General features: G+C 38.2%; 1 protein-coding gene across 1 annotated transcript in view; it reads right to left on the reverse strand.

Annotated features, from left to right (window-relative positions):
* Positions 1-21,216, reverse strand: part of LOC133647792 (DNA helicase MCM9-like) — a 40,680-nt gene that overhangs the window by 16,769 nt on the left and 2,695 nt on the right. The window contains exons 3-10 of the mRNA XM_062043490.1: positions 19,049-19,214; positions 10,985-11,091; positions 8,750-8,956; positions 8,588-8,669; positions 6,613-6,813; positions 6,396-6,521; positions 3,473-3,592; positions 446-620 (exon numbers count right to left, since the gene is read on the reverse strand). Coding sequence (XP_061899474.1) covers positions 446-620; positions 3,473-3,592; positions 6,396-6,521; positions 6,613-6,813; positions 8,588-8,669; positions 8,750-8,956; positions 10,985-11,091; positions 19,049-19,214 — 1,184 coding nt within the window. The remainder of the gene's footprint in view (positions 1-445; positions 621-3,472; positions 3,593-6,395; positions 6,522-6,612; positions 6,814-8,587; positions 8,670-8,749; positions 8,957-10,984; positions 11,092-19,048; positions 19,215-21,216) is intronic.

A 21,216-nucleotide genomic window follows, 5' to 3' on the forward strand; every position in this document is an offset into this window, starting at 1 on the left:
GGAATTAAAAAGTGCCTGCCTGCGAATGTATTTTTATCTGAGTTTGATACATTTTATATTATTTGCACAGCTATGTTATTTATTTTACACAGAATAATATTTTTCTATTTTATTTACATTATGTAATTCTGTACTACATAAACAGTTTATTTTCTGTGCTGTTAATACCCATCTTGACTAACTGGGTTAATAAAAGTGACACTGACTGTTTACAGTACGGTTGTCAGTCAGTTTGATTACAGTGAATCTCGTTTAAAAATGAATATCTTTATATGTATACTTTCACGGGAAAATATATCGAGATATATATCGAACATTGAGTTTAAGTAAAAATATATCGAGATATACTTTTTCGTCCATATTGCCCAGCCCTAACTACCGGTACATGTATTGTATGTCTGTCAAATGAACCTTCATGCGCTTTAACTTGAAAAGACTTTCCTACCCGGCCTTGGCCACACTAATGGACTGTTGCTCCATAGCCTCATGGATACTAATGCGGTCATGTTCTTTGATGCTGTTGAATTCATCGATGCAGCACAATCCACCATCTGAGAGGACCAGGGCTCCTGCCTCCAGATGCCATTCACCTCCATCTTTTACTGCTGCAACCGTCAGTCCTTCAGCAAAAGACAAAGTAGTTACTGCTTGGTCATAACTGTACCTCACCATCTTTATTTATAAAGAAAGCCCTTTAAAACAACCACAGTTGAAAAACAAAAGGCTGTACACTACAAACAATTAAAACTATAGAAAAGCAGAAAAGCAACGGCATGAGACAGACTGACATATAATATATTAAAACAAAAGGAAACTATATTTTCAAAATTAAAATGGATGGGTGGATGGAAACATATTCTTAAAAACAATGAGTCAAATAAAAGGCAGTTCAAAATAAAAAACACAAAAAGAGTTCAAAGTCTCATACTGGGTTAAAGTTCAGTTAGTAAAAGTGGGCTTAAAGATTGGTTTGAAGAGTGGTCAAAGAAGGGGCCTGTCTCACATGAAGAGGGAAATTGTTTCAGAGTTTGGGACCCGCAACAGAAAATGCCCTGTGCCCTCAGAGCTTGTGCTTCGATTTCGGTACCTTCAAAAGCAGCTGATCAGCTGATTTGAGGGACCGGGCGGGGGCGTAGAAGTAGAGCAGCTCAAAGAGGAGAGGAGACCATGTAAAGTTCTAAAAACGAATGTTTTATTTTTTTGTAAATGGACTCTAAAAGGCACAATGAAGTGAGGCTATAACAGAAGTAATGTGCTGTCTTTTATTTGTGCCAGTTAAAAGTCGGCCAGCAGCATTTTATACCAGCTGCAGACGTGAGAGGGAGGACTGGCTAATTCCAAAATAATGAGAGTTACAGTAATCCAGCCGAGATGTGATGAAAGCATGAACTACTGTCTCAAATTGTTGTTGGACTCACAAATACCACTGTGTCCAAACACCCTACACTTACCTGACCGAGTTTATATTGGAGTACACGATATCTGTGTGTGATGGGATGTTGTTTATCATCTATTTTTTTTATATAGTCCCAGAACACAACAACAGTAACGTAAGGACACCTTTCATCAACACATTGTTTTTTTTACTGTACAAATTAAATTGCTGTACATTTAATCATGTAATTGCTTTACATGATAGGGTGTAATGTGTGTCTCTACATCACGGGTGTCAAACTCAAGGCCCTGGATCACATCCGAACTATTTGTCGAACTATTTCACCAGAGTAAGTGATTCTCACAGGTACTACAGGAGAGGGAGTTCCTCAGACCTCGTCCTCCCCAAATTCAAGACTCTCATAGGAAAACATGCATTCTACTATTTTGCCACCACACAGTGGAATTCACTACCAACAGACCTTAAAATTCAAACTCCCCTACTAAATGTTAAAACTGCCATAAAATCCTGGCTCAGCTAAACCTCTACCTAATCTGAACCAAAATTGATCCCCAGCAACTCTCCGAAGCATCAAACAGGTTTATATGTGGTTATAGTGTATATATATTTTCTCATTCTGTTTTGCACACTCTTGGAGTCAACATGTGCGTAGTTAAAGTTAAAGTGCCAATGATTGTCACACACACACTAGGTGTGGCGAAATTCTTCTCTGCATTTGACCCATCACCCTTTATCACCCCCTGGGAGGTGAGGGGAGTAGTGAGCAGCAGCGGTGGCCGCGCCTGGGAATCATTTTTGGTGATTTAACCCCAATTCCAACCCTTGATGCTGAGTGCCAAGCAGGGAGGTAATGGGTCCCATTTTTATAGTCTTTGGTATGACTCGGCCGGGGTTTGAACTCACAATTTACCAATCTCAGGGCGGACACTCTAACCACTAGTCATGTACTTAGTGTATATACCCCAACCCCCCATTTTTTGTATATATTGTTTTTCAAATCACCTGACATGTATCTGTGTATATGTACAGTACATAATTTATCCATTTTTTTACGTTTTTTTTTGTATACATGTTACAGGTTAAATATCTTTTATTATTGAATGTATCAAATGTGATGAATATTTAATGGACCACAATGGAAACAAGCCTTTTGGCTTTTTGTGCTATCCATTTGCCTTTTTAAAGCATTACATGGATTAAATTCTTTAAGATGTCAATAAACGTATCAATCAACACACCACAGTCAGAAAGCAGATTTTGTCTATACAGTATAATAACTGCTTGCATGTACAGAATAATAACTGATAAACAGTACTTATAAGTATAATTTATGCGGCATTTCATCTTTATTGCTCAATGTCTTTCAATTTGCAGTTCTTAATTCACTGTAATCTGATTGCAAAAAGCTATTTCAAGCAGTTTTTGTCATTGAAACTCTGAAATAAATTCCACAATAACTGCTTCACCTAGATTTGATTGCAAAGAAATGTTTCGATCAGTTTGTTGGTATACAATATGAAAATAATGTCAAAATAATATGATGATAAACATTTATATGATTTCGCAGCTACAAGTCGCTCATTGTGGGAAACTGTAACTGCAGTGTGACACACGATGAAAATGAGTCTGACCCGCTCTGCTCCACATGGTCACGTGTACAATTTATATAGAGTGACCTACTCCTTTTCAGACATGCTGTAATGAGAAATTGTAACCATGATGAATCATATTGTAATTGTATGCATGTTCGAAATAAACTAACCCCATAACCATAACCATATTTGATCTGTATTGTGTGTACTTATATTTCGGAATATTTTGACTTGTTCCTTTTCGAACATGTTGAATGCTGTAAATGGTGTAAACATGTTCTTTCATGTATAAACCATATGACTGTTATTTATTATTTTAATTAGGGGTCTTTCTGTTGCTTTCTATTCTGAAAGCGTTGGCTATGTAAGTGTGGAGGAGCAATCACATTACAGTCGGTTACGTTGCAGGCAGAATATGTACACCTACAGGAAAGGAAACACTGTATGGAAGAAGAACACGGAAAGGATAATGGACAGCACTGACCTGCACTTGTTGACCCAATTCCAGCAGTGAGAACAGAGCGAGGCATGATCTTGGCTGCATACTTTAAGAACTGAGACTTTCCTGTGCCGGGGTCTCCAACAAGCAACATGTGGCATTCACCTGAACAAAACAACACACCACAGTCAGAAAGCAGCTTTTGTCTATACAGTATAATAACTGCTTGCATGTACAGAATAATAACTGATAAACAGTACTTATAAGTATAATAACTGTACAGTACAGCTGGTAAAAAACATACAAACAATGCTTGCACTACAGCCATTTCTGGCCCGCCAAAGCTTTCATTTGACCCGCGGAACATCACCCTAATAGGCTCGATGAAACCATTTAAACTAGGGTTGGTTATGTATGCAGTATTCCCTCCACCCCCCCAGGGGGCAACTGCGAGGAATATGTGTCAAAATGAAGGAGCAGTGGGGTGAGTAGAAGAAGACTTCATTCAACCCTGAAAAAAACAAAATAAATTGCTAAAATATGACTTTTCACAACAACTGGACTACAAAGTACGAATGTTTTGCCCTGAGCAAGTGCCTTAGTCATTGTTTCCTGTCGGACCTTTTAAGCGGCGGACACTGTTCCAGACGGGCAGCAACAACGGTAGAAATCCATATGTGTAAGCTACATTACGAAACTTGATCAAATCCTGGTAAGTAGACATTGTGCATACAGATATTTAGTTTGTTTTGTATTTAAAGGCCTACTGAAACCCACTACTACCGACCACGAAGTCTGATAGTTTTTATATCAATGATGAAATCTTAACATTGCAACACATGCCAATACGGCCGGGTTAACTTATAAAGTGCAATTTTAAATTTCCCGCTAAACTTCCTGTTGAAAACGTCTTTGGATGATGACGTATGCGCGTGACGTAGCCAGTGAAACAGAAGTATCGGTACCCCATTGAAAACAATACAAAATAGCTCTGTTTTCATCTCATAATTCCACAGTATTCTGGACATCTGCGTTGGTGAATCTTTTGCAATTTGTTTAATGAACAATGGAGACTGCAAAGAAGAAAGTTGTAGGTGGGATCGGTGTATTAGCGGCTGGCTGTAGCAACACAACCAGGAGGACTTACTTGGATAGCAGACGCGCTAGCCGGCAACCGCATGGATGATCGGGTGAAGTCCTTTGTCGCGCCGTCGATCGCTGGAACGCAGGTGAGCACGGGTGTTGATGAGCAGATGAGGGCTGGCTGGCGTAGGTGGAGCGCTAATGTTTTTATCATAGCTCTGTGAGGTCCGGTTGCTAAGTTAGCTTCGATGGCGTCGTTAGCAACGGCATTGTTAAGCTTTGCCAGGCTGAGAATTATTAACCGTGTAGTTACATGTACATGGTTTAATAGTATTGTTGATCTTCTGTCTATCCTTTCAGTCAGGGATTTATTTATTTTGTTTCTATCTGCATTTGAGCCAGATGCTATGACGTTAGCTCAGTAGCTAAAGAGCTTCGCCGATGTATTGTCGTGGAGATAAAAGTCACTGTGAATGTCCATTTCGCGTTCTCGACTCTCATTTTCAAAAGGATATAGTATCCAAGGTGATTTAAAATACAAATCCGTGATCCACAATAGAAAAAGGAGAGAGTGTGGAATCCAATGAGCCAGCTTGTACCTAAGTTACGGTCAGAGCGAAAAAAGATGTGTCTTGCACTGCATTCTAGTCCGTCACTCTAACGTTCCTCATCCACAAATCTTTCATCCTCGCTCAAATTAATGGGGTAATCGTCGCTTTCTCGGTCCGAATCGCTCTAGCTGCATTGAAAACAATAGGAAAATTTGAGGAAGCGAACAACTGACTACGTCACGCTACTTCCGGTAGGGGCAAGGCTTTTTTTTAATCAGAGACCAAAAGTTGCGAACTTTATCGTCGTTGTTCTATACTAAATCCTTTCAGCAAAAATATGGCAATATCACGAAATGATCAAGTATGACACATAGAATGGATCTGCTATCCCCGTTTAAATAAAACAAATTCATTTCAGTAGGCCTTTAAATAGCTAACTTCGTGATGTCTTTTGTATTCGTGGCCGTGTTGTTTTTTGTCTGAGAATAACTCTGGCAATCAAAGCTTGTTTAATACATGTAGCACTAAATTTGACTAGGAGAGGGCGATGATGCTAGACCTTAGGTTTAATTGTGATGGGTCACATTCATTGTGTGTAATGTTTGATGTGAATGCTGTTTAATTTCTATATGGGTAAACATCTGCAGTTTATTGTGTGACTGTATTAACACTAAAACTTTTATTCTATTTATGTAAAATACACAATGGAAATTATTTATGTAAAATATACAATGGACGTTATATTTCTGTAATGTTTATTTTATGTTTATATTTTCAGTCTTTCAAACTTAAATGAAAGAAATGTAAAGAACTAAATCTAAGGAATTTTTTTTTTTTTTTTTTTTTTAAAAGAACACTAATCCTCAACAAAACTTCTGTTTCTTAATACTGTTACCTACTTGTTTAGCTGCAGATGCTGGAAACAAGTAGCGAGGGCAGAATAATTAATTTATTGACAGTGCAGTGTGGAAGTGGATGTGTTTACTTTGCAATTAAGTAAACACAGTCTCAAAGAACTATAACCTGCGGAGGCACTTTCTGAGGGAAACATCCACATTTCGATGTCCGGCCCTTGAGCCCTTGGGCTCTTGAAACTGCGGCCCTCTTCATTATGTAGTTGAATAGCCCTACTTTGTATGTACAGTATAGCAAATAAATAACACTGCCCACATGTACCGTATAAATGCTTGCATGTACAGCATAATTAATAAACAACACTGTTTGCATGCACAGTATAATAACTGATAACTGCTTGCATGTAGAGTATAACAACTGATAAACATACAAACATTGCTTGCATTTAATCGAGCACCTTGAACAAGCCAGATAAATACCTCTGACCTTGGTTCCAGAAGAATCTATTCTCTGCACCCCACCAGCTAACACCATGGCAACCGCCAGTTTAATCACGTACATGCCAAACACTTGAGGACACAGGCTTAACAGAATCTGGTTCCTGCCTGTAGTGTGTGAAGAAAGAACATAAATGCTTTTTAATTTCAAACTGGATGCAGGATTTAAAAAAAAACATTAAGTACAAGTCTTAGTTACCAGCAATGGGATCACATTTGTAGAACTCCCAGAATTCTTCAAATTCCCTTTGCGCATCCTCTATGAGCAAAGCAGCAGCACCCTGCTGGTTGTTCACTTCTATGTTGTTGGCTTTGAGGACCAGCTCCACGTCACAGCGAGTGCCATCAAAAAAGGGTTTCCAGCGCTGGCACACTACTCCGTAAACAGTGACATCATCTCCTTGGAAGTAAAACACACTTGTCAGCTGACGCTAAAATACGGCAACACTTTCGCTGAAGCTGCCGAATCCATTGATGACAATACTGTAGTTACACACAGCTGAACCTGCTTATGTTGATGCCCCACGGATTGGCTGACGTCGATATAAATGTGCTATATAAATAAAGTGGATTGGATTGGATATAAGCAGTTGTCAAACTAACCCGTTGACATTTCCATAGAACTTTGTATATTCCAATAGAACTTTGTAGCTCAGCAATTCAGGGTACATTTTTTTTCACTTTGTGTTTACTTTATAGTTCACCTAAAGAACTGTTTATCTTGCTTTGGTGTTTATTTCAATATAACCTCACATTTCTGACTGCTAGTTATTATTTTCTTTATTTTGACAGAGTATTACCATATATGGCCAGAAATCTAAAATTTGTAAAATGTTATCATTATTTTTTACTGTACAAATATCCAACATGTGCGTTGGATACTCTTCTTACAATTTAGAATGAAAATATAAAATACATCCTTCACAAATGTATGAAGAAATGTATCAAAGTTAAATTTAGTGAAAATATTATTTACATTTAGGCAGTTACAATTTTAACTAACTTTATTAAAAAATGTCAACAAAAATGACAGAACTTCAAAATAAAGTGTAAATAAAGATGTTATAACGTGATGTGGGATCTGAGCCGAGGATGTCGTTGTGGCTTGCGCAGCCCTTTCAGACACTCGTGATTTAGGGCTATATGATTGATTGATAACATCAATAAGCCTGTTAATACACAATGGCCTCTGGCGTGGGCTGACATCTGTTGCTTTTCCACGGGCTGTAAAAAGTGCTTAATTTGATATACAGGGGAGATTTTAAAAGGGTCTTATTATGCAAAACCAACTTTTCTTAGCTGTTGACACCTGTTTTTGTATATTTGGGATTCCCATAACTCATGAAAATTCGAAACCAAACCATGGGGGAGTAGCAAAGATATTAATGAAACACTTTTGCCTCTTTCAAAATGTGCCGTTTGGAATTTGAGACAATTGTGACGTACTTTGCCTTAGTTACGTCAGCTGACTTTCCATATATGGCAGACGTTTACCCAAGAGCTTTGTACCAGTCTGTCATTTCTATTCAGTTGTAGTCCAAAGTTGTAGTCAATAAGTCTCTTATTCTTCTCTATCCTCTTGTTGAGGGGCAAACTTTTTGTCATTTCTAATACAAAGTATCATATAATTCAAACGTATATATATATGACAGTAGACTCAATATGTGAGTGCTAAAAACTACAACAAGGCTTACGAGGAGAAGACCTAGTCAAAGAGGGCTTTGCCTGGATGAGAGTTTCAGCATGTAAATAAAACTGCCCACATAACGGAGCATTCTGAAGAGACATTCAGAAAGTGGCTTGAGCTAGTTTGTAAAACAAAATCTATGCAAAATGTTGACCAAAGCACACCATTACATGTACAGTATGTAAATCACAAGGAAGTGTTTTAAATGTAGAAAGAAAAATCATAATATGACCGCTTTAAATGCTAATATCGCCGACAATCATCCTCATTTAATCGTGGCAGCCGAAATCGTGATTATGATTAAAATTCAATACATTGTGCAGCCCAAGTCATTATGCTGTACAACCTTAAACTCATGAATTGTACGTGCCGGTCACAGACATAGCGCTAATTTTAACAACCCTACTAATTATACAAGCGTTTATGTCCTTTAGTACTAATTCAAGTTGTTAATGAGTATTTCAAATGTCAAATTGGTCATGCCTACCAGATTTACACATGTCCACCAGGTCATCCTCCAGAACCACAACCAGAGAACGAGGAATACTGCCCACCGACAACCTCTGTACCTGTGATTTGGATGGTTATGAAATGACTTGTTGAGCATTTACAACATAAATTAAGTGTGTCACAGCATCATGGACCCTACTTGCTCTTGTATTTTGATCTCCTGGTAATCTCTGCAGGCAGCTGGCTCTGACCCTCCAGACAAACAAGTGAATTTGAAGGAGTTACAGCCATCCGGATTAGGGCAGGCCAGTGGCGGGGAAAATGTATAGAACTGGTTAAAGTCTGCCTGTAGCGCGAACACATGGCGACACTTGGTGCACATGTAATCACGCTCGTACTCTAGGACCTAGGGATGTGGGAGAAAGAAATGCTTGTTGAAAATTGATACGAAAACCAACCAGAAATTAAAACCGAACACAGATGAATGGCATCATACAGTAGTCGCTACATTTATATGCTTGGAAACAATGAATTATTGTATAAATTGGATCGCAAGCAGCTTTTTAAAATGGATGTCAAACACCTTAAATACATGGTGTTAGAGGTTGTATTAACACGGGCGGTGTGATTGTAAAGCATATTGATCTTGCATGGATGATGGATTAAAAGAGTTGTTTCTCTATTAAGAATTAATAATGCAACATCAACCTACATTCACAAAACAAAACCAAGCATGTACACAAACAAAGACACTATGTACAGCTACATAAGATGAAATTAGTTCATAGTTTTAAGTAACATGTAAAGCTACTTGTTATGCAAGTGTCAGTACATTTTACAAAACCCAAAACCAGTGAAGTTGGCAAGTTGTGTAAATCGTAAATAAAAACAGAATACAATGATTTGCAAATCCTTTTCAACCTAAATTCAATTGAATAGACTGCAAAGACAAGATACTTAACGTTCGAATTGGTAAACTTTGTTATTTTTTGCAAATATTAGCTCATTTGGAATTTAATGCCTGGAACATTTTTCAAAAAAGCTGGCACAAATGGCAAAAAAGACTGAAAAGGTTGAGAAATGCTCATCAAACACTAATTTGGAACATCACACAGGTGGACAGGCTAATTCGGAACAGGTGTGTGTGCCATGATTGGGTATAAAAGCAGCTTCCATGAAATGCTCAGTCATTCACAAACAAGGATGGGGCGAGGGTCACCACTTTGTGAACAAATACGTGAGCAAATTGTCGAACAGTTTAAAAACAACATTTCTCAATCAGCTATTGCAAGGAATTTAGGGATTTCACCATCTACGGTCCGTAATATCATCAAAAGGTTCAGAGAATCTGGAGAAATTACTGCATGTAAGCGGCAAGGTCGAAAACCAACATTGAATGCTCGTGACCTTCGATCCCTCAAGCGGTACTGCATCAAAAACCGACATCAGTGTGTAAAGGATATCACCACATGGGCTCAAGAACACTTCAGAAAACCACTGTCAGTAACTAGTTTGTCGCCACATCTGTAAGTGCAAGTTAAAACTCTACTATGCAAAGCGAAAGCCATTTATCAACAACACCCAGAAACGCAGCCGGCTACGCTAGGCCCAAGCTCATCTAAGATGGACTGATGCAAAGTGGAAAAGTGTTCTGTGGTCTGACGAGTCCACATTTCAAATAGTTTTTTGGAAACTGTGGATGTTGTGTCATCCGGACCAAAGAGGAAAAGAACCATCCGGAAAGTTATAGGCGCAAAGTTCAAAAGCCAGCATCTGTGATGGTATGGGGGTGAATTAGTGCCCAAGGTATGGGTAACTTACACATCTGTGAAGGCCCCATTAATGCTGAAAGGTACATACAGGTTTTGGAGCAACATATGTTGCCATCCAAGCAACGTCTTTTTTCATGGACGCCCCTGCTTATTTCAGCAAGACAATGCCAAGCCACATTCTGCACATGCTACAACAGCGTGGCTTCGTAGTAAAAGAGTGCGGGTACTAGACTGGCCTGCCTGTAGTCCAGACCCGTCTCCCATTGAAAATGTGTGGTGCATTATGAAGCCTAAAATACGACAACAGAGACCCTGGACTTTTGAACAACTTAAACTGTACGTCAAGCAAGAATGGGAAATAATTCCACCTGAAAAGCTTAAAAAATTGTGGTCTCTTCAGTTCCCAAAACGTTTACTGAGTGTTGTAAAAAGGAAAGGCGATGTAACACTTTAGTCATCATTTTTGCGCTTAAGAAACTCCTATATGACTTCTTCTGTTCATTTAAGATTATCATTACTGCCGCAAGTGGTGGAAAAGTGTATTACAACTGATTATCACTGCGGCCCTTACGGACCACAGCTGGGGAACACGTTTTTTGGAAGCCCTCTATGGTTAAGAAACACTGCTGTATAGTAAATGCTGCTGCACATTAAGTGGTTACCTTGGCAACACTGCTGCGAATAACAGTCCCAATGACAGACAAGAAGTGGCCTACGTCCCTGGATCGAGGAATAGTGTCTCTGGTGAGCTCTGGACAGACTGGTAGTCCTGGACAAGCGAGAGAGAGGGTTTTACTATACATTTCATGTAATATCAATCAATCAATCAATGTTTATTTATATAGCCCTAAATCACAAGTGTCTCAAAGGGCTGTACAAGCCACAACGACATCCTCGGTACAGAGCCCACATAATAGTGCATCTTAATATCAAGACTACTGCCTAACTGCCTGTTCTACATCATAGTGTGCTGGGGGGGGGCAGTACATCTAAGAAGGACAGCTCCAGACTGGAGAAACTGATCAGGCGGGCCGGCTCTACGATTGGAATACAACTGGACTCACTGGTGACGGTGGCAGAGAAGAGGACTGTGGAAAAACTACTGAGCATCATGGATGATGCCAGTCACCCTCTGCATACCGTTATCAGTAGCCAGAGGAGCCTGTTCATTGCTAAAATGCTTCATCCCAAGTGCAAGACTAATAGACTCAAAAACTCCCTTGTCCCACACGCCATCAGACTGTACAACTCCTCTCTGGGGGGGTGAGGGGGTACTCGGGTGACAAATGGCAAAACAATAACATATACCCCCATTATTTATTATTTACTTTTTAAATTCGATCTCAATTCTGTACACTGCTCCTGGAATTTAAATTTTCCTGAGGGAACTCTCCTGAAGGAATCAATAAAGTACTATCTATCTATCTATCTAACTCTATATGGTAAAGAAGATCCCCCACTTATTCACTTTCTCTACCTAAAATGTAATTTAAAAAAAATTTTAATGGTAGAAAGTAGTTTAATGGCGCCATCTCTGGGTGGGGAAAACGTGTGCTGGAGCTCTGAACCCAGCAGAAGATGCGGTCTCACAAGTCACTTCATTCAACATTTCCCAGCAGGAAGATGCTTTGTCAAGACGTGATGTTGTGCAAGTGTTTTGCAAGTACAATACTGTGTGCTTTATGCCTGTATTTTTAAGACTAGTCTGTGTTTAATAACTGCAAGAGGCATAGTATAGGGTTTAGCATATCAGAAATATTTTTGTCAAGGTTTTTTTAATGAGTGCTCCCATTGTTTTTTATTTTCGCCTTTCCCGGGGAGTCATTAAAAGGTATACCTGCAATAGTGGGGATCTACTTGACATATTGCCATTTATTTTGGGTGTGAGCATCCAAACTAGCCTCATCAATGGGTGTGTTGAATAATAATAAATAATAATGGATTAGATTTTATATTGCACGTTTCTATTATTAGATACTCAAAGCGCTCACAGAGAAGTGGGAACCCATTATTTATGCACACCTGATGGTGGTAAGCTACATTTGTAATAATAATGCTACCTGAACTTGAACAATCAGTTGCAGATATCCATAAACAATTAAATTGATGTCATTACCATGTGCTTGGGCTGGGCGATATGGCCTTTTATTAAAATCTCGATATTTTTAGGCCATGTCACAATACACAATATATATCTCGATATTTTGCCTTAGGCTTGAATGAACACTTGATGCATATAATCACAGCAGTATGATGATTCTATGTGTCTACATTAAAACATTATAGTTCATACTGCATCAATATATGCTAATTATTAAACTTTAAAGCAGAGAGGGAAATCACAACTAAGTCCATTTACCAAAACTGTATTTATTAAACAGTTATTAAGCAGTGGCACAAACATTCATGTAATTTCCAAAACAGAAAGTGCAAGATTGTCAGACACATTTTAAAACAAGCTATTAGTGCTTTTGTGCATGATGTCACTAAGATGACATATCAAAACAACACTAAATTAAAGTGTGCTTTTTGTACAGAACGCCACTACAATAATTTAAAACAAATAAAGTGCACTTTTGTGCATGATGTCACACAAGATATTTCAATAACTGTCAAATAAAAATGAGCTGCATAAAAGGAAATCAAATAGTGTATGTCCTTCGCTATGTGGTAGGTTACTGTGGACGTTATCTCCTTCTGTTGTTGACTATTTTTTTCATACGGCGTTGATCTGGAAATGGTTGCTTCGGCATTTTGTGGGTGTGGCACCGAATGGAGATGTTGCCATGCGGAGTTTCAAGCACTCTTCATTCTCTAGCGGTTGACTTTTCAAATGATGCTACAAATTAGCAGTGCTGCTACTTTTTGTAGCAATGCTTTTGCTGCATACTTGACATATTATGGTTGTCTGTTCGACATCTTCCCGCTTGAAGCCAAACCACCGCCAGACGATGGACCCCATGCTGTTTTTCTTGGGAATTAATTATTCCTTCATTTGTTACCAGATTCGCACCTTCTCTCCTCTTGCATTACAGCTAACGTTACCCATGCCGCTACCTCTCTGCTCCGCGAGGGCGTATGACGTTGCACGCACGACAGTATGTGACTTCTAAGTCTATAACAAGATCTGATAGCTCAGTACAGCTCTTTTTATTACCAAATATGTGTTATATGTGTTTTATGTTGCACGATTGCACCAAGAAAAATTCCTAGTTTGTGAACCCGTTCTCAAACAATGGCAATAAAACTATTCTGATTCTGATGTAAGAAGGTGCGCTTGTTTTATGTCTCTGTGAGAAGGAGAGACAAAGAAAGAGTGAGAAAAGCCTGTAGTGTAATGCCCACAGCTAAAAGCAACTGTGTGAGAACGTATACTCGAAATATCACGATATAGTCATTTTCTATATCGCACAGAGACAAACCCGCGATATATCGAATATATTCGATATATCGCCCCAGCCCTACCATGTGCAGTATCTTACTGAATATCTAAGTGAGTACACCTCCTCTAAAGCACTGTGTTATGTCTTTCCACAGACTTTCAATGCAGATTACAAAAGCCGATGCCCTCTGGCTGATACTTCATTCATGTGTGTCTCCTCAGATGACAGAGGGTGCAAGCAACTAACTCTGCATGTCCCTACACAGTATGGAGTCGCTCCTCTGAGTTAATAATTATCATCTTTATTGTAGCAAATAAACTACATGTCTTAGCTAGTCAATTATCATTATCACTGGAAGACTGTAAGATGCTGTCAAACATGTTACACACCGAGCATGCATGCTAATTGCTAAACTAGCCAGAGATAAATGCTTAGTAAACTTTTGAAGTGATGATGAAACTGTGTAACAGCAGAAAGTAATCCGCTATTAACAGGAAATTAACAATGAATTGATATTAATCAATAGGAGTCTAAAGAGATGATAACATAACAACTGTTGTGCTCTGACACATGAGGACTTTGAATATGACCAATGTATGATCCTGCAATGACTTGGTATCAGATTGATACCCAAATTTGTGGTATCATCCAAAACTAATGTAAAGTATCAAACAACAGACGAATGAGTGACTATTACATTTTAACAGAAGTGTAGATAAAACATGTTAAAAGAGAAAGTAAGCAGATATTTACAGTAAATACTGGTGTGGCGCAGTTGGGAGAGTGGCCATGCCAGCAACCTGAGGGTTCCTGGTTCGATCCCCAGCTTCTACCAACCTAGTCACGTTCATTGTGTCCTTGAGCAAGACACTTCACCCTTGCTCCTGATGGGTTGTGGTTAGCGCCTTGCATGGCAGCTCCCGCCATCAGTGTGAATGGGTGAATGTGGAAATAGTGTCAAAGCGCTTTGAGTACCTTGAAGGTAGAAAAAGTACTATACAAGTATAACCCGTTTACCATTTAAATGAACAAGTAGATTAATAATTCATTTTGTACCACTTGTCCTTCATAATTTTGACAAAATAATAGATTGATAAATGACACAATATGTTACTGCATACGTCGGCAGCTAAATTAGGAGCCTTTGTTTGCTTACTTACTAATAAAAGACGAGTTGTCTAGTATGTTCACTATTTTATTTAAGGAAAAACTTGCAATAAGAAACAAATGTTTAATGTACCGTCAGATTTCTTTGTTAAAATAAAGCCAATAATGCAATTTTTTGTGGTTCCTACAAAAGTTATGTGCATGGTTGCATTTATGTTTCCGGCAATCAACCACAGCTCCCAAGTGCCAGATGCACTCATGCACTGTACACCTTCATGCTTGACTGTCAAAAAAGACACAATTATCCTGCTACTCGCTTGTGTTGCCAGATATTTACACAATAATAACAGTGTGTTGACTCATTTGCAATGGATAATAAATATATACTGATTGCAAGTAATCTATACTGTTTAGTAAATTTATATTACTTTAAATGTGCACTTACTACTTAAGTTCTCTAGTATAGTAAAGCAGAATATATTAGCTCAAAAAATGTGTGGGGTTGTACTCACATTTGTGAGGTAGGGTTCTAACTAGAAGTGGAAATCTTTGGGAACCTCACGGTTCGATTCGATGGAGAATGAATTGTCTATTCAACACAATTCTCACAATATATTATTTGGTATATACTTTTTTTTAAAAGGGCTTTTCAAAACAAGATTACAGGTTACAAAAGTTCCTCTTGGCTGCTTACGTACGACTTATATGTGCAGTGTTGGCCTAAAAAACGTCTTTATTAAAATGTATTTTCAACATTTTATTTACAAAAATCACAGAATGTTAATCAATCTAATAAAAGAAAATACCGCAACCCCAACTCCAACTCAATCCTAGCTTTTTTTCAATTGAGAAGACAGACAAATACAATGCTAAACAAAATGAAAAGAAATAAAAGCAACAACAATAATAATAATAATAATAATAATAATAATAATAATAGTATCAATAATAGTTGTTTAATGATTTCAATCCAAAACGTTTTGTAAAAAAAATTAAATACATTTTTAAAAAACTTGCAACAACTCTTTTTTTTTCATAAATTCTTGAAATAAAATAATGAATTGATTTAGAATTTGTCTACATATAAATCGCGATTTGAATTTGGATGGAACATTTTTTTACAACCCCTAATTTTTACCACGTCAGTGTTAGGTTATTTAGGATTTCTTTGATGTGTAAATATGGTTTTGGAGTCAATTATAATGACGGTGTGTATAATTCATCTGCTAGGTTTAAGATCAATCAATCAATCAATCAATGTTTATTTATATAGCCCTAAATCACAAAAGTCTCAAAGGGCTGCACAAGCCACAACGACATCCTCGGCACAGAGCCCACACAAGGGACGTCGATGTGAATGACTATGAGAAACCTTGGGGAGGATCGCATATGTGGGTAACCCCCCCCTCTAAGTACAGTCCCTAGTGAATCCAACATGCAACGCACTCACCAGACGCCGCCTTTCAAGTCGAATAAAGGGTGCAGACTTTGACAAGTCTTAAAATGATGTAAATTAGCCAAGTAAAACCACACTTATGATCAATGATATTTTCTACGATTTGGTCTTTGTTTTGAAACATTTGCTGTGTATTTGGATGCGCTTTTGGGCCAGGACTTACTGGTTAAAACAGCTCCAAATCTACCAACAAAGCACTACAGGCCATTTGGTTGCTGAGGGAGTGGAAGAAGAGTAAGTAAACACTGCCACCATGTGGACAACTGATGTGGAGAAACACATCTGTCCTAAGGGAGAACTGCAATTTTTGAGAATTTTGCCTATCGTTCACAACCATTATGAAAGACATGACGACAGATGGGTTTTTTTAATGCATTCTAAATATTGAATGAACGTAAATAAAAGTCCGCATAGAGTGGAGCCAATGCGAGCTCCATTATTCCGCCCATAAAATCCAATAAATAACCATTCAAAAACGGCCAACAATACTCCATTTACATTTCATGACTTGAATAATAACCAAGTATTAGTAATATTATTATTATAAGCGCTAACGCAGACAATCTATTTATAGCGCCGTCGTGATCACAAGCTTGTGTGCCAATGTTTACATCATCGAGTAGTCTGTTGCATCCTCGCTTCCTTGCGCCCTGTAAATTTATGGTAGGTCATAAATCATCCATCTCACCTGAAAAGTAGATGGATGAGAATATAATCCAACAAGTTTGGACAGTTTGACAGCCGTTTCGGGCCTGTAACTGGCGAGAACAACACGAAAAGCGCTTGGTCCCCCCACCCTGTCTCTTCGCGAGGATTATTAGGAAATTGTTCATCTAAATGGGGATATATGAATATCCTAGCAGTCGGCATCCTAATGACAGCAGACATTGTACAGTAAGTGATGTTTTATTATGTTTGTTGGCTCTCATAAAGTCTGACGTGAGCAGAAATCAGTAATGAATAAAAAAAAATAAAAAAAAAATGTGATGCGTTTATTAAATTAATGCATATGCTTAAAATGGTCAAAATACGTAAATACCAAATGTCATTATAAAAGTGCCCGTTACTACATTACATACAGTCATGGTCAAAAGTTTACATACACTTGTAAAGAACATAATTTCATGGCTGTCTTGAGTTTCCAATAATTTTTACAACTCTTATTTTTTTGTGATAAGAGTAATTGGAGCACATACTTGTTTGTCACAAAAAAACATTCATGAAGTTTGGTTCTTTTATGAATGTATTATGTGTCTACTGAAAATGTGACCAAATCTCCTAGGTCAAAAGTATACATACAGCAATGTTAATGTTTGGTTACACGTCCCTTGGCTGGTTTCACTGCAATAAAGCATTTTTGGTAGCCATCCTGAAGCTTCTGGCAAGCTTCTGGTTGAATTTCTGACCACTCTTCTTGACAGAATTGGTTCAGTTCAGCTAAATTTGTTGGTTTTCTGACATGGACTTGTTTCTTCAGCATTGTCCACATGTTCTCAATGGTGTTTAAGTCAGGACTTTTGGAAGGCCATTCTAAAACTTTACTTTTAGCCTGATTTAGCCATTCCTTTACCACTTTTGACGTGTGTTTGGGGTCATTGTCCTTTTGGAACACCCAACTGCGCCCAAGTACCCAACCTCCGGGCTGATGATTTCAGGTTGTCCTGAAGAATTTGGAGGTAATCCTCCTTTTTCATTGTCCCATTTACTTTCTGTAAAGCACCAGTTCCATTAGCAGCAAAACAGGCCCAGAGCATAACAGTACCACCACCATGCTCGACGGTAGGTGTGGTGCTCCTGGGGTTAAAGGCCTCACCTTTTCTCCTCCAAATATATTGCTGGGTATTGTGGCCAAACAGCTCAATTTTTGTTTCATCTGACCACAGAACTTTCCTCCAGAAGGTCTTATCTTTGTCCATGTGATCAGCAGCAAACTGTAGACTTTTTTCAGGTCTGTGCTGAGTTCCTTTGACTTTCCCGTTATCGCAATTGCAATTGCAACCGAGTCTAATGACTGCATCACATGAGCCCTATTTAAATGGGCTCAGAGAAGTCAACAGGTGTCATCAATCATAATCACTCACATGAAGTTAAGAGGCCATACCATGAAGCTAATTTGATTTGATTGTAACTTTTCTACATCACCAAAATTGATAATGTATGTTGCTGTATGTATACTTTTGACCCAGCAGATTTGGTCAAATGTTCAGTAGACTCGTAATAAATTCATAAAAGAACCAAACTTCATGAATGTTTTTTGTGACAAACAAGTATGTGCTCCAATCGCTCTATCACAAAAAATAAAGAATTGTAGAAATTATTGGAAACTCAAGACAGCCATGACATTATGTCCCTCACAAGTGTATGTAAACTTTTGACCATGACTGTAAATAAATAATTGTATTTGTTGTTTGATATATTTCTACCTACGTTTTGAAATGATACATCTTATTTTTGCATTCTTTATCATAATATTTTATTACACATTACATTCTTCCCTATATACTCTGAGTTTAGGTTTAGGCCAAAAAATTTAATAAACTATGTCCAAATGTAAAAAAAACAATTCTACAGTCAAAAAAAAGAAAAGCAACCAAAGCAAGATCAACTGTTTTTAAATTTATTATATGAAATATAAAACATATAAAGAAATAAAAAACTAAAGTAAGCATACAGCTTAAGTCTTCCCTGGACTCCAGAAGTTGAAATAATGTTGTCTCTGTAAATGGGACTTCCGATGCCCAACATTCCCAGAAAGTTAGATTTGACATGTGAAAACTAACCTGTAATGCGGGCATGGAGAGTGTGTTTCTTTCTCGTCTCTTCAGCTGCTCGTCGTCCAGATTGCTTGGTAGAAGCTTTCTTTGACAACTCCAGGGCTGACTTGTGCAACACTTTATCAAATATTGCCAGGACATCGTTGGGATAAGCATTGAAATAGTCGCCAATCTGTGGGAATGCAATGACAATGAAATGAGATTGAAGTGTGCAACGGGGATACAGCTTAATGTACACATTAGTTGTTGACGGCCATGTATCTCAACCACGGAACAAGTTGGCATCATGAGGCAGACCAAAATGTTGTCTTAGGTAAAATGGAGAGATGCGTGAGAAATGTGTACTTCAGGTTTGTCCAAACTTTTCTACTGAGGGCCATTGTCATCGTTGCGGTCATCAAGGGACTATATGGATGGACAATACATATTTTGGTATGTAAATGATAATAGAACCATTTCAAAGCGGGTTACAAAGGCTCCTAATTTTGCTGCTGATGTATGCAGTAACACCGCGTCATTTCCAGTTGTATTAATTTGTCAAAACTATTACTCATATTCTTGCTAATTTTCTTTTAATAGGTGGTTACTTTCTGTTGTAACATGGTTCCAGCTACACTTCTGTTTAATTGTGCTGCACTTATTCTTCTGTTGTTAATATTAGTTTTGTGCGATACCACAAATGTAAGTATTGACCCAATACCAAGTAGTTACAGGGGCAGTAATGGCCATACCAATGCTGATACTGGCACTTTAAAGTTTCAAAGTCATTTTATATTTCAAGATACATTTTTTAACACAATTATAATCAGACAAAAACACAGAATCTCGGTCTAACGATATCAATTTAAATCATTTCCTACTATTGGTTCTGTTTTAAACCCTTTGGTATTTGCCCTTAAAGCCCTCCTGTTTCCAGAGACTTATTTTCTTAGTTTGTAAACAACAAAAATTACAACATCTTTTCTGATGATAAAAATATCGATGTAACCACCGGAGTATCGACCATATACTGACACTGTACTTGGTATTGTTACAGTCAATATTTGTTCCGATCCCCCCATCTCTGTTTGCATTCTATCTCTAGCTTAGCGGTTAGCATATCCTCTTACAGCATGACCACGTGCAGTGTAGCATGTTTAATTTTTCCCCGCCCTCGAGTGATAATGCTACTAATTAGAAACATAGTTTATTTGCCACAATCGAGGTGAGGATTGCTGACTTAAAAGTGGCTTTGCACTGTGTTCGAGGTTTCTTCCTTCAAGGGATAACTTATGTTGAGTAAATAAAATTGAATTTCATCCATCCATCCATCCATTATCCACCGCTTGTCCCTTTTGGGGTCACGGGGGGTGCTGGAGCCTATCTCAGCTGCAATTGGGCGGTAGGCGGGGTACAACCTGGACAATTCAACATACAGAAAAATGTTTCACTTTTCTTCTAGTTCTTGTTCTAGTTTTAGATTCATTGGTTCAATGAACTGTGTATGGGACTTTCAGAAGCAATAGCATTTCATCTCAAAAGCCTCAATCTTCTTTTCTAAACTTGCAGAGATTGTCCAGCTTTCACATCCATATAGAAAGGCGGAGAAGACTATAAAGAACAAAGGTGGACTACTGTGATTGTTGAGATGTTGTTGCTCTTTTTAATCCTGGTAAATTGTGTTTCTTGTCACTCTTGTCCTGATCTCTTTGTCAGACTTCCCGTCAGCTGTAAAAGTGGCTCAAAGATACTCAAAGTTTTCAACTTCTTCAAGTAGTTCTCCTGGCATGGAGACTCCTTTTGCTTGGTATGTCAGACGCACTTCCAATTGTCTTTGCTTTGCTATTTTTGGTGCCTATTTACATTGCATAGGCTTTTACCACATCATCTAGTCTTGCTGTCAAGTCACGTGGGCTACGTTCACACTACAGAGTAGGATGTGCATTTTGAATTTTTTTTTTTGTCAAACCCAATCTTTTAATGTAGTTGTTCACATTCCCAAATAAAATGTGATTTATTTATCCTATTAAGTTTCTAGCGTAGGTTCTCTCCGGGTACTCCGGCTTCTCCCACCTCCAAAGACATGCACCTGGGGATAGGTTGATTGGCAGTGAATGTGAGTGTGAATGTTGTCTATCTGTGTTGGCCCTGCGATGAGGTGGCGACTCGTCCAGGGTGTACCCCGCCTTCCGCCC

The sequence above is a fragment of the Entelurus aequoreus genome, linkage group LG04 (assembly GCF_033978785.1).
Source record: "Entelurus aequoreus isolate RoL-2023_Sb linkage group LG04, RoL_Eaeq_v1.1, whole genome shotgun sequence".
Lineage (NCBI taxonomy): Eukaryota > Metazoa > Chordata > Actinopteri > Syngnathiformes > Syngnathidae > Entelurus > Entelurus aequoreus.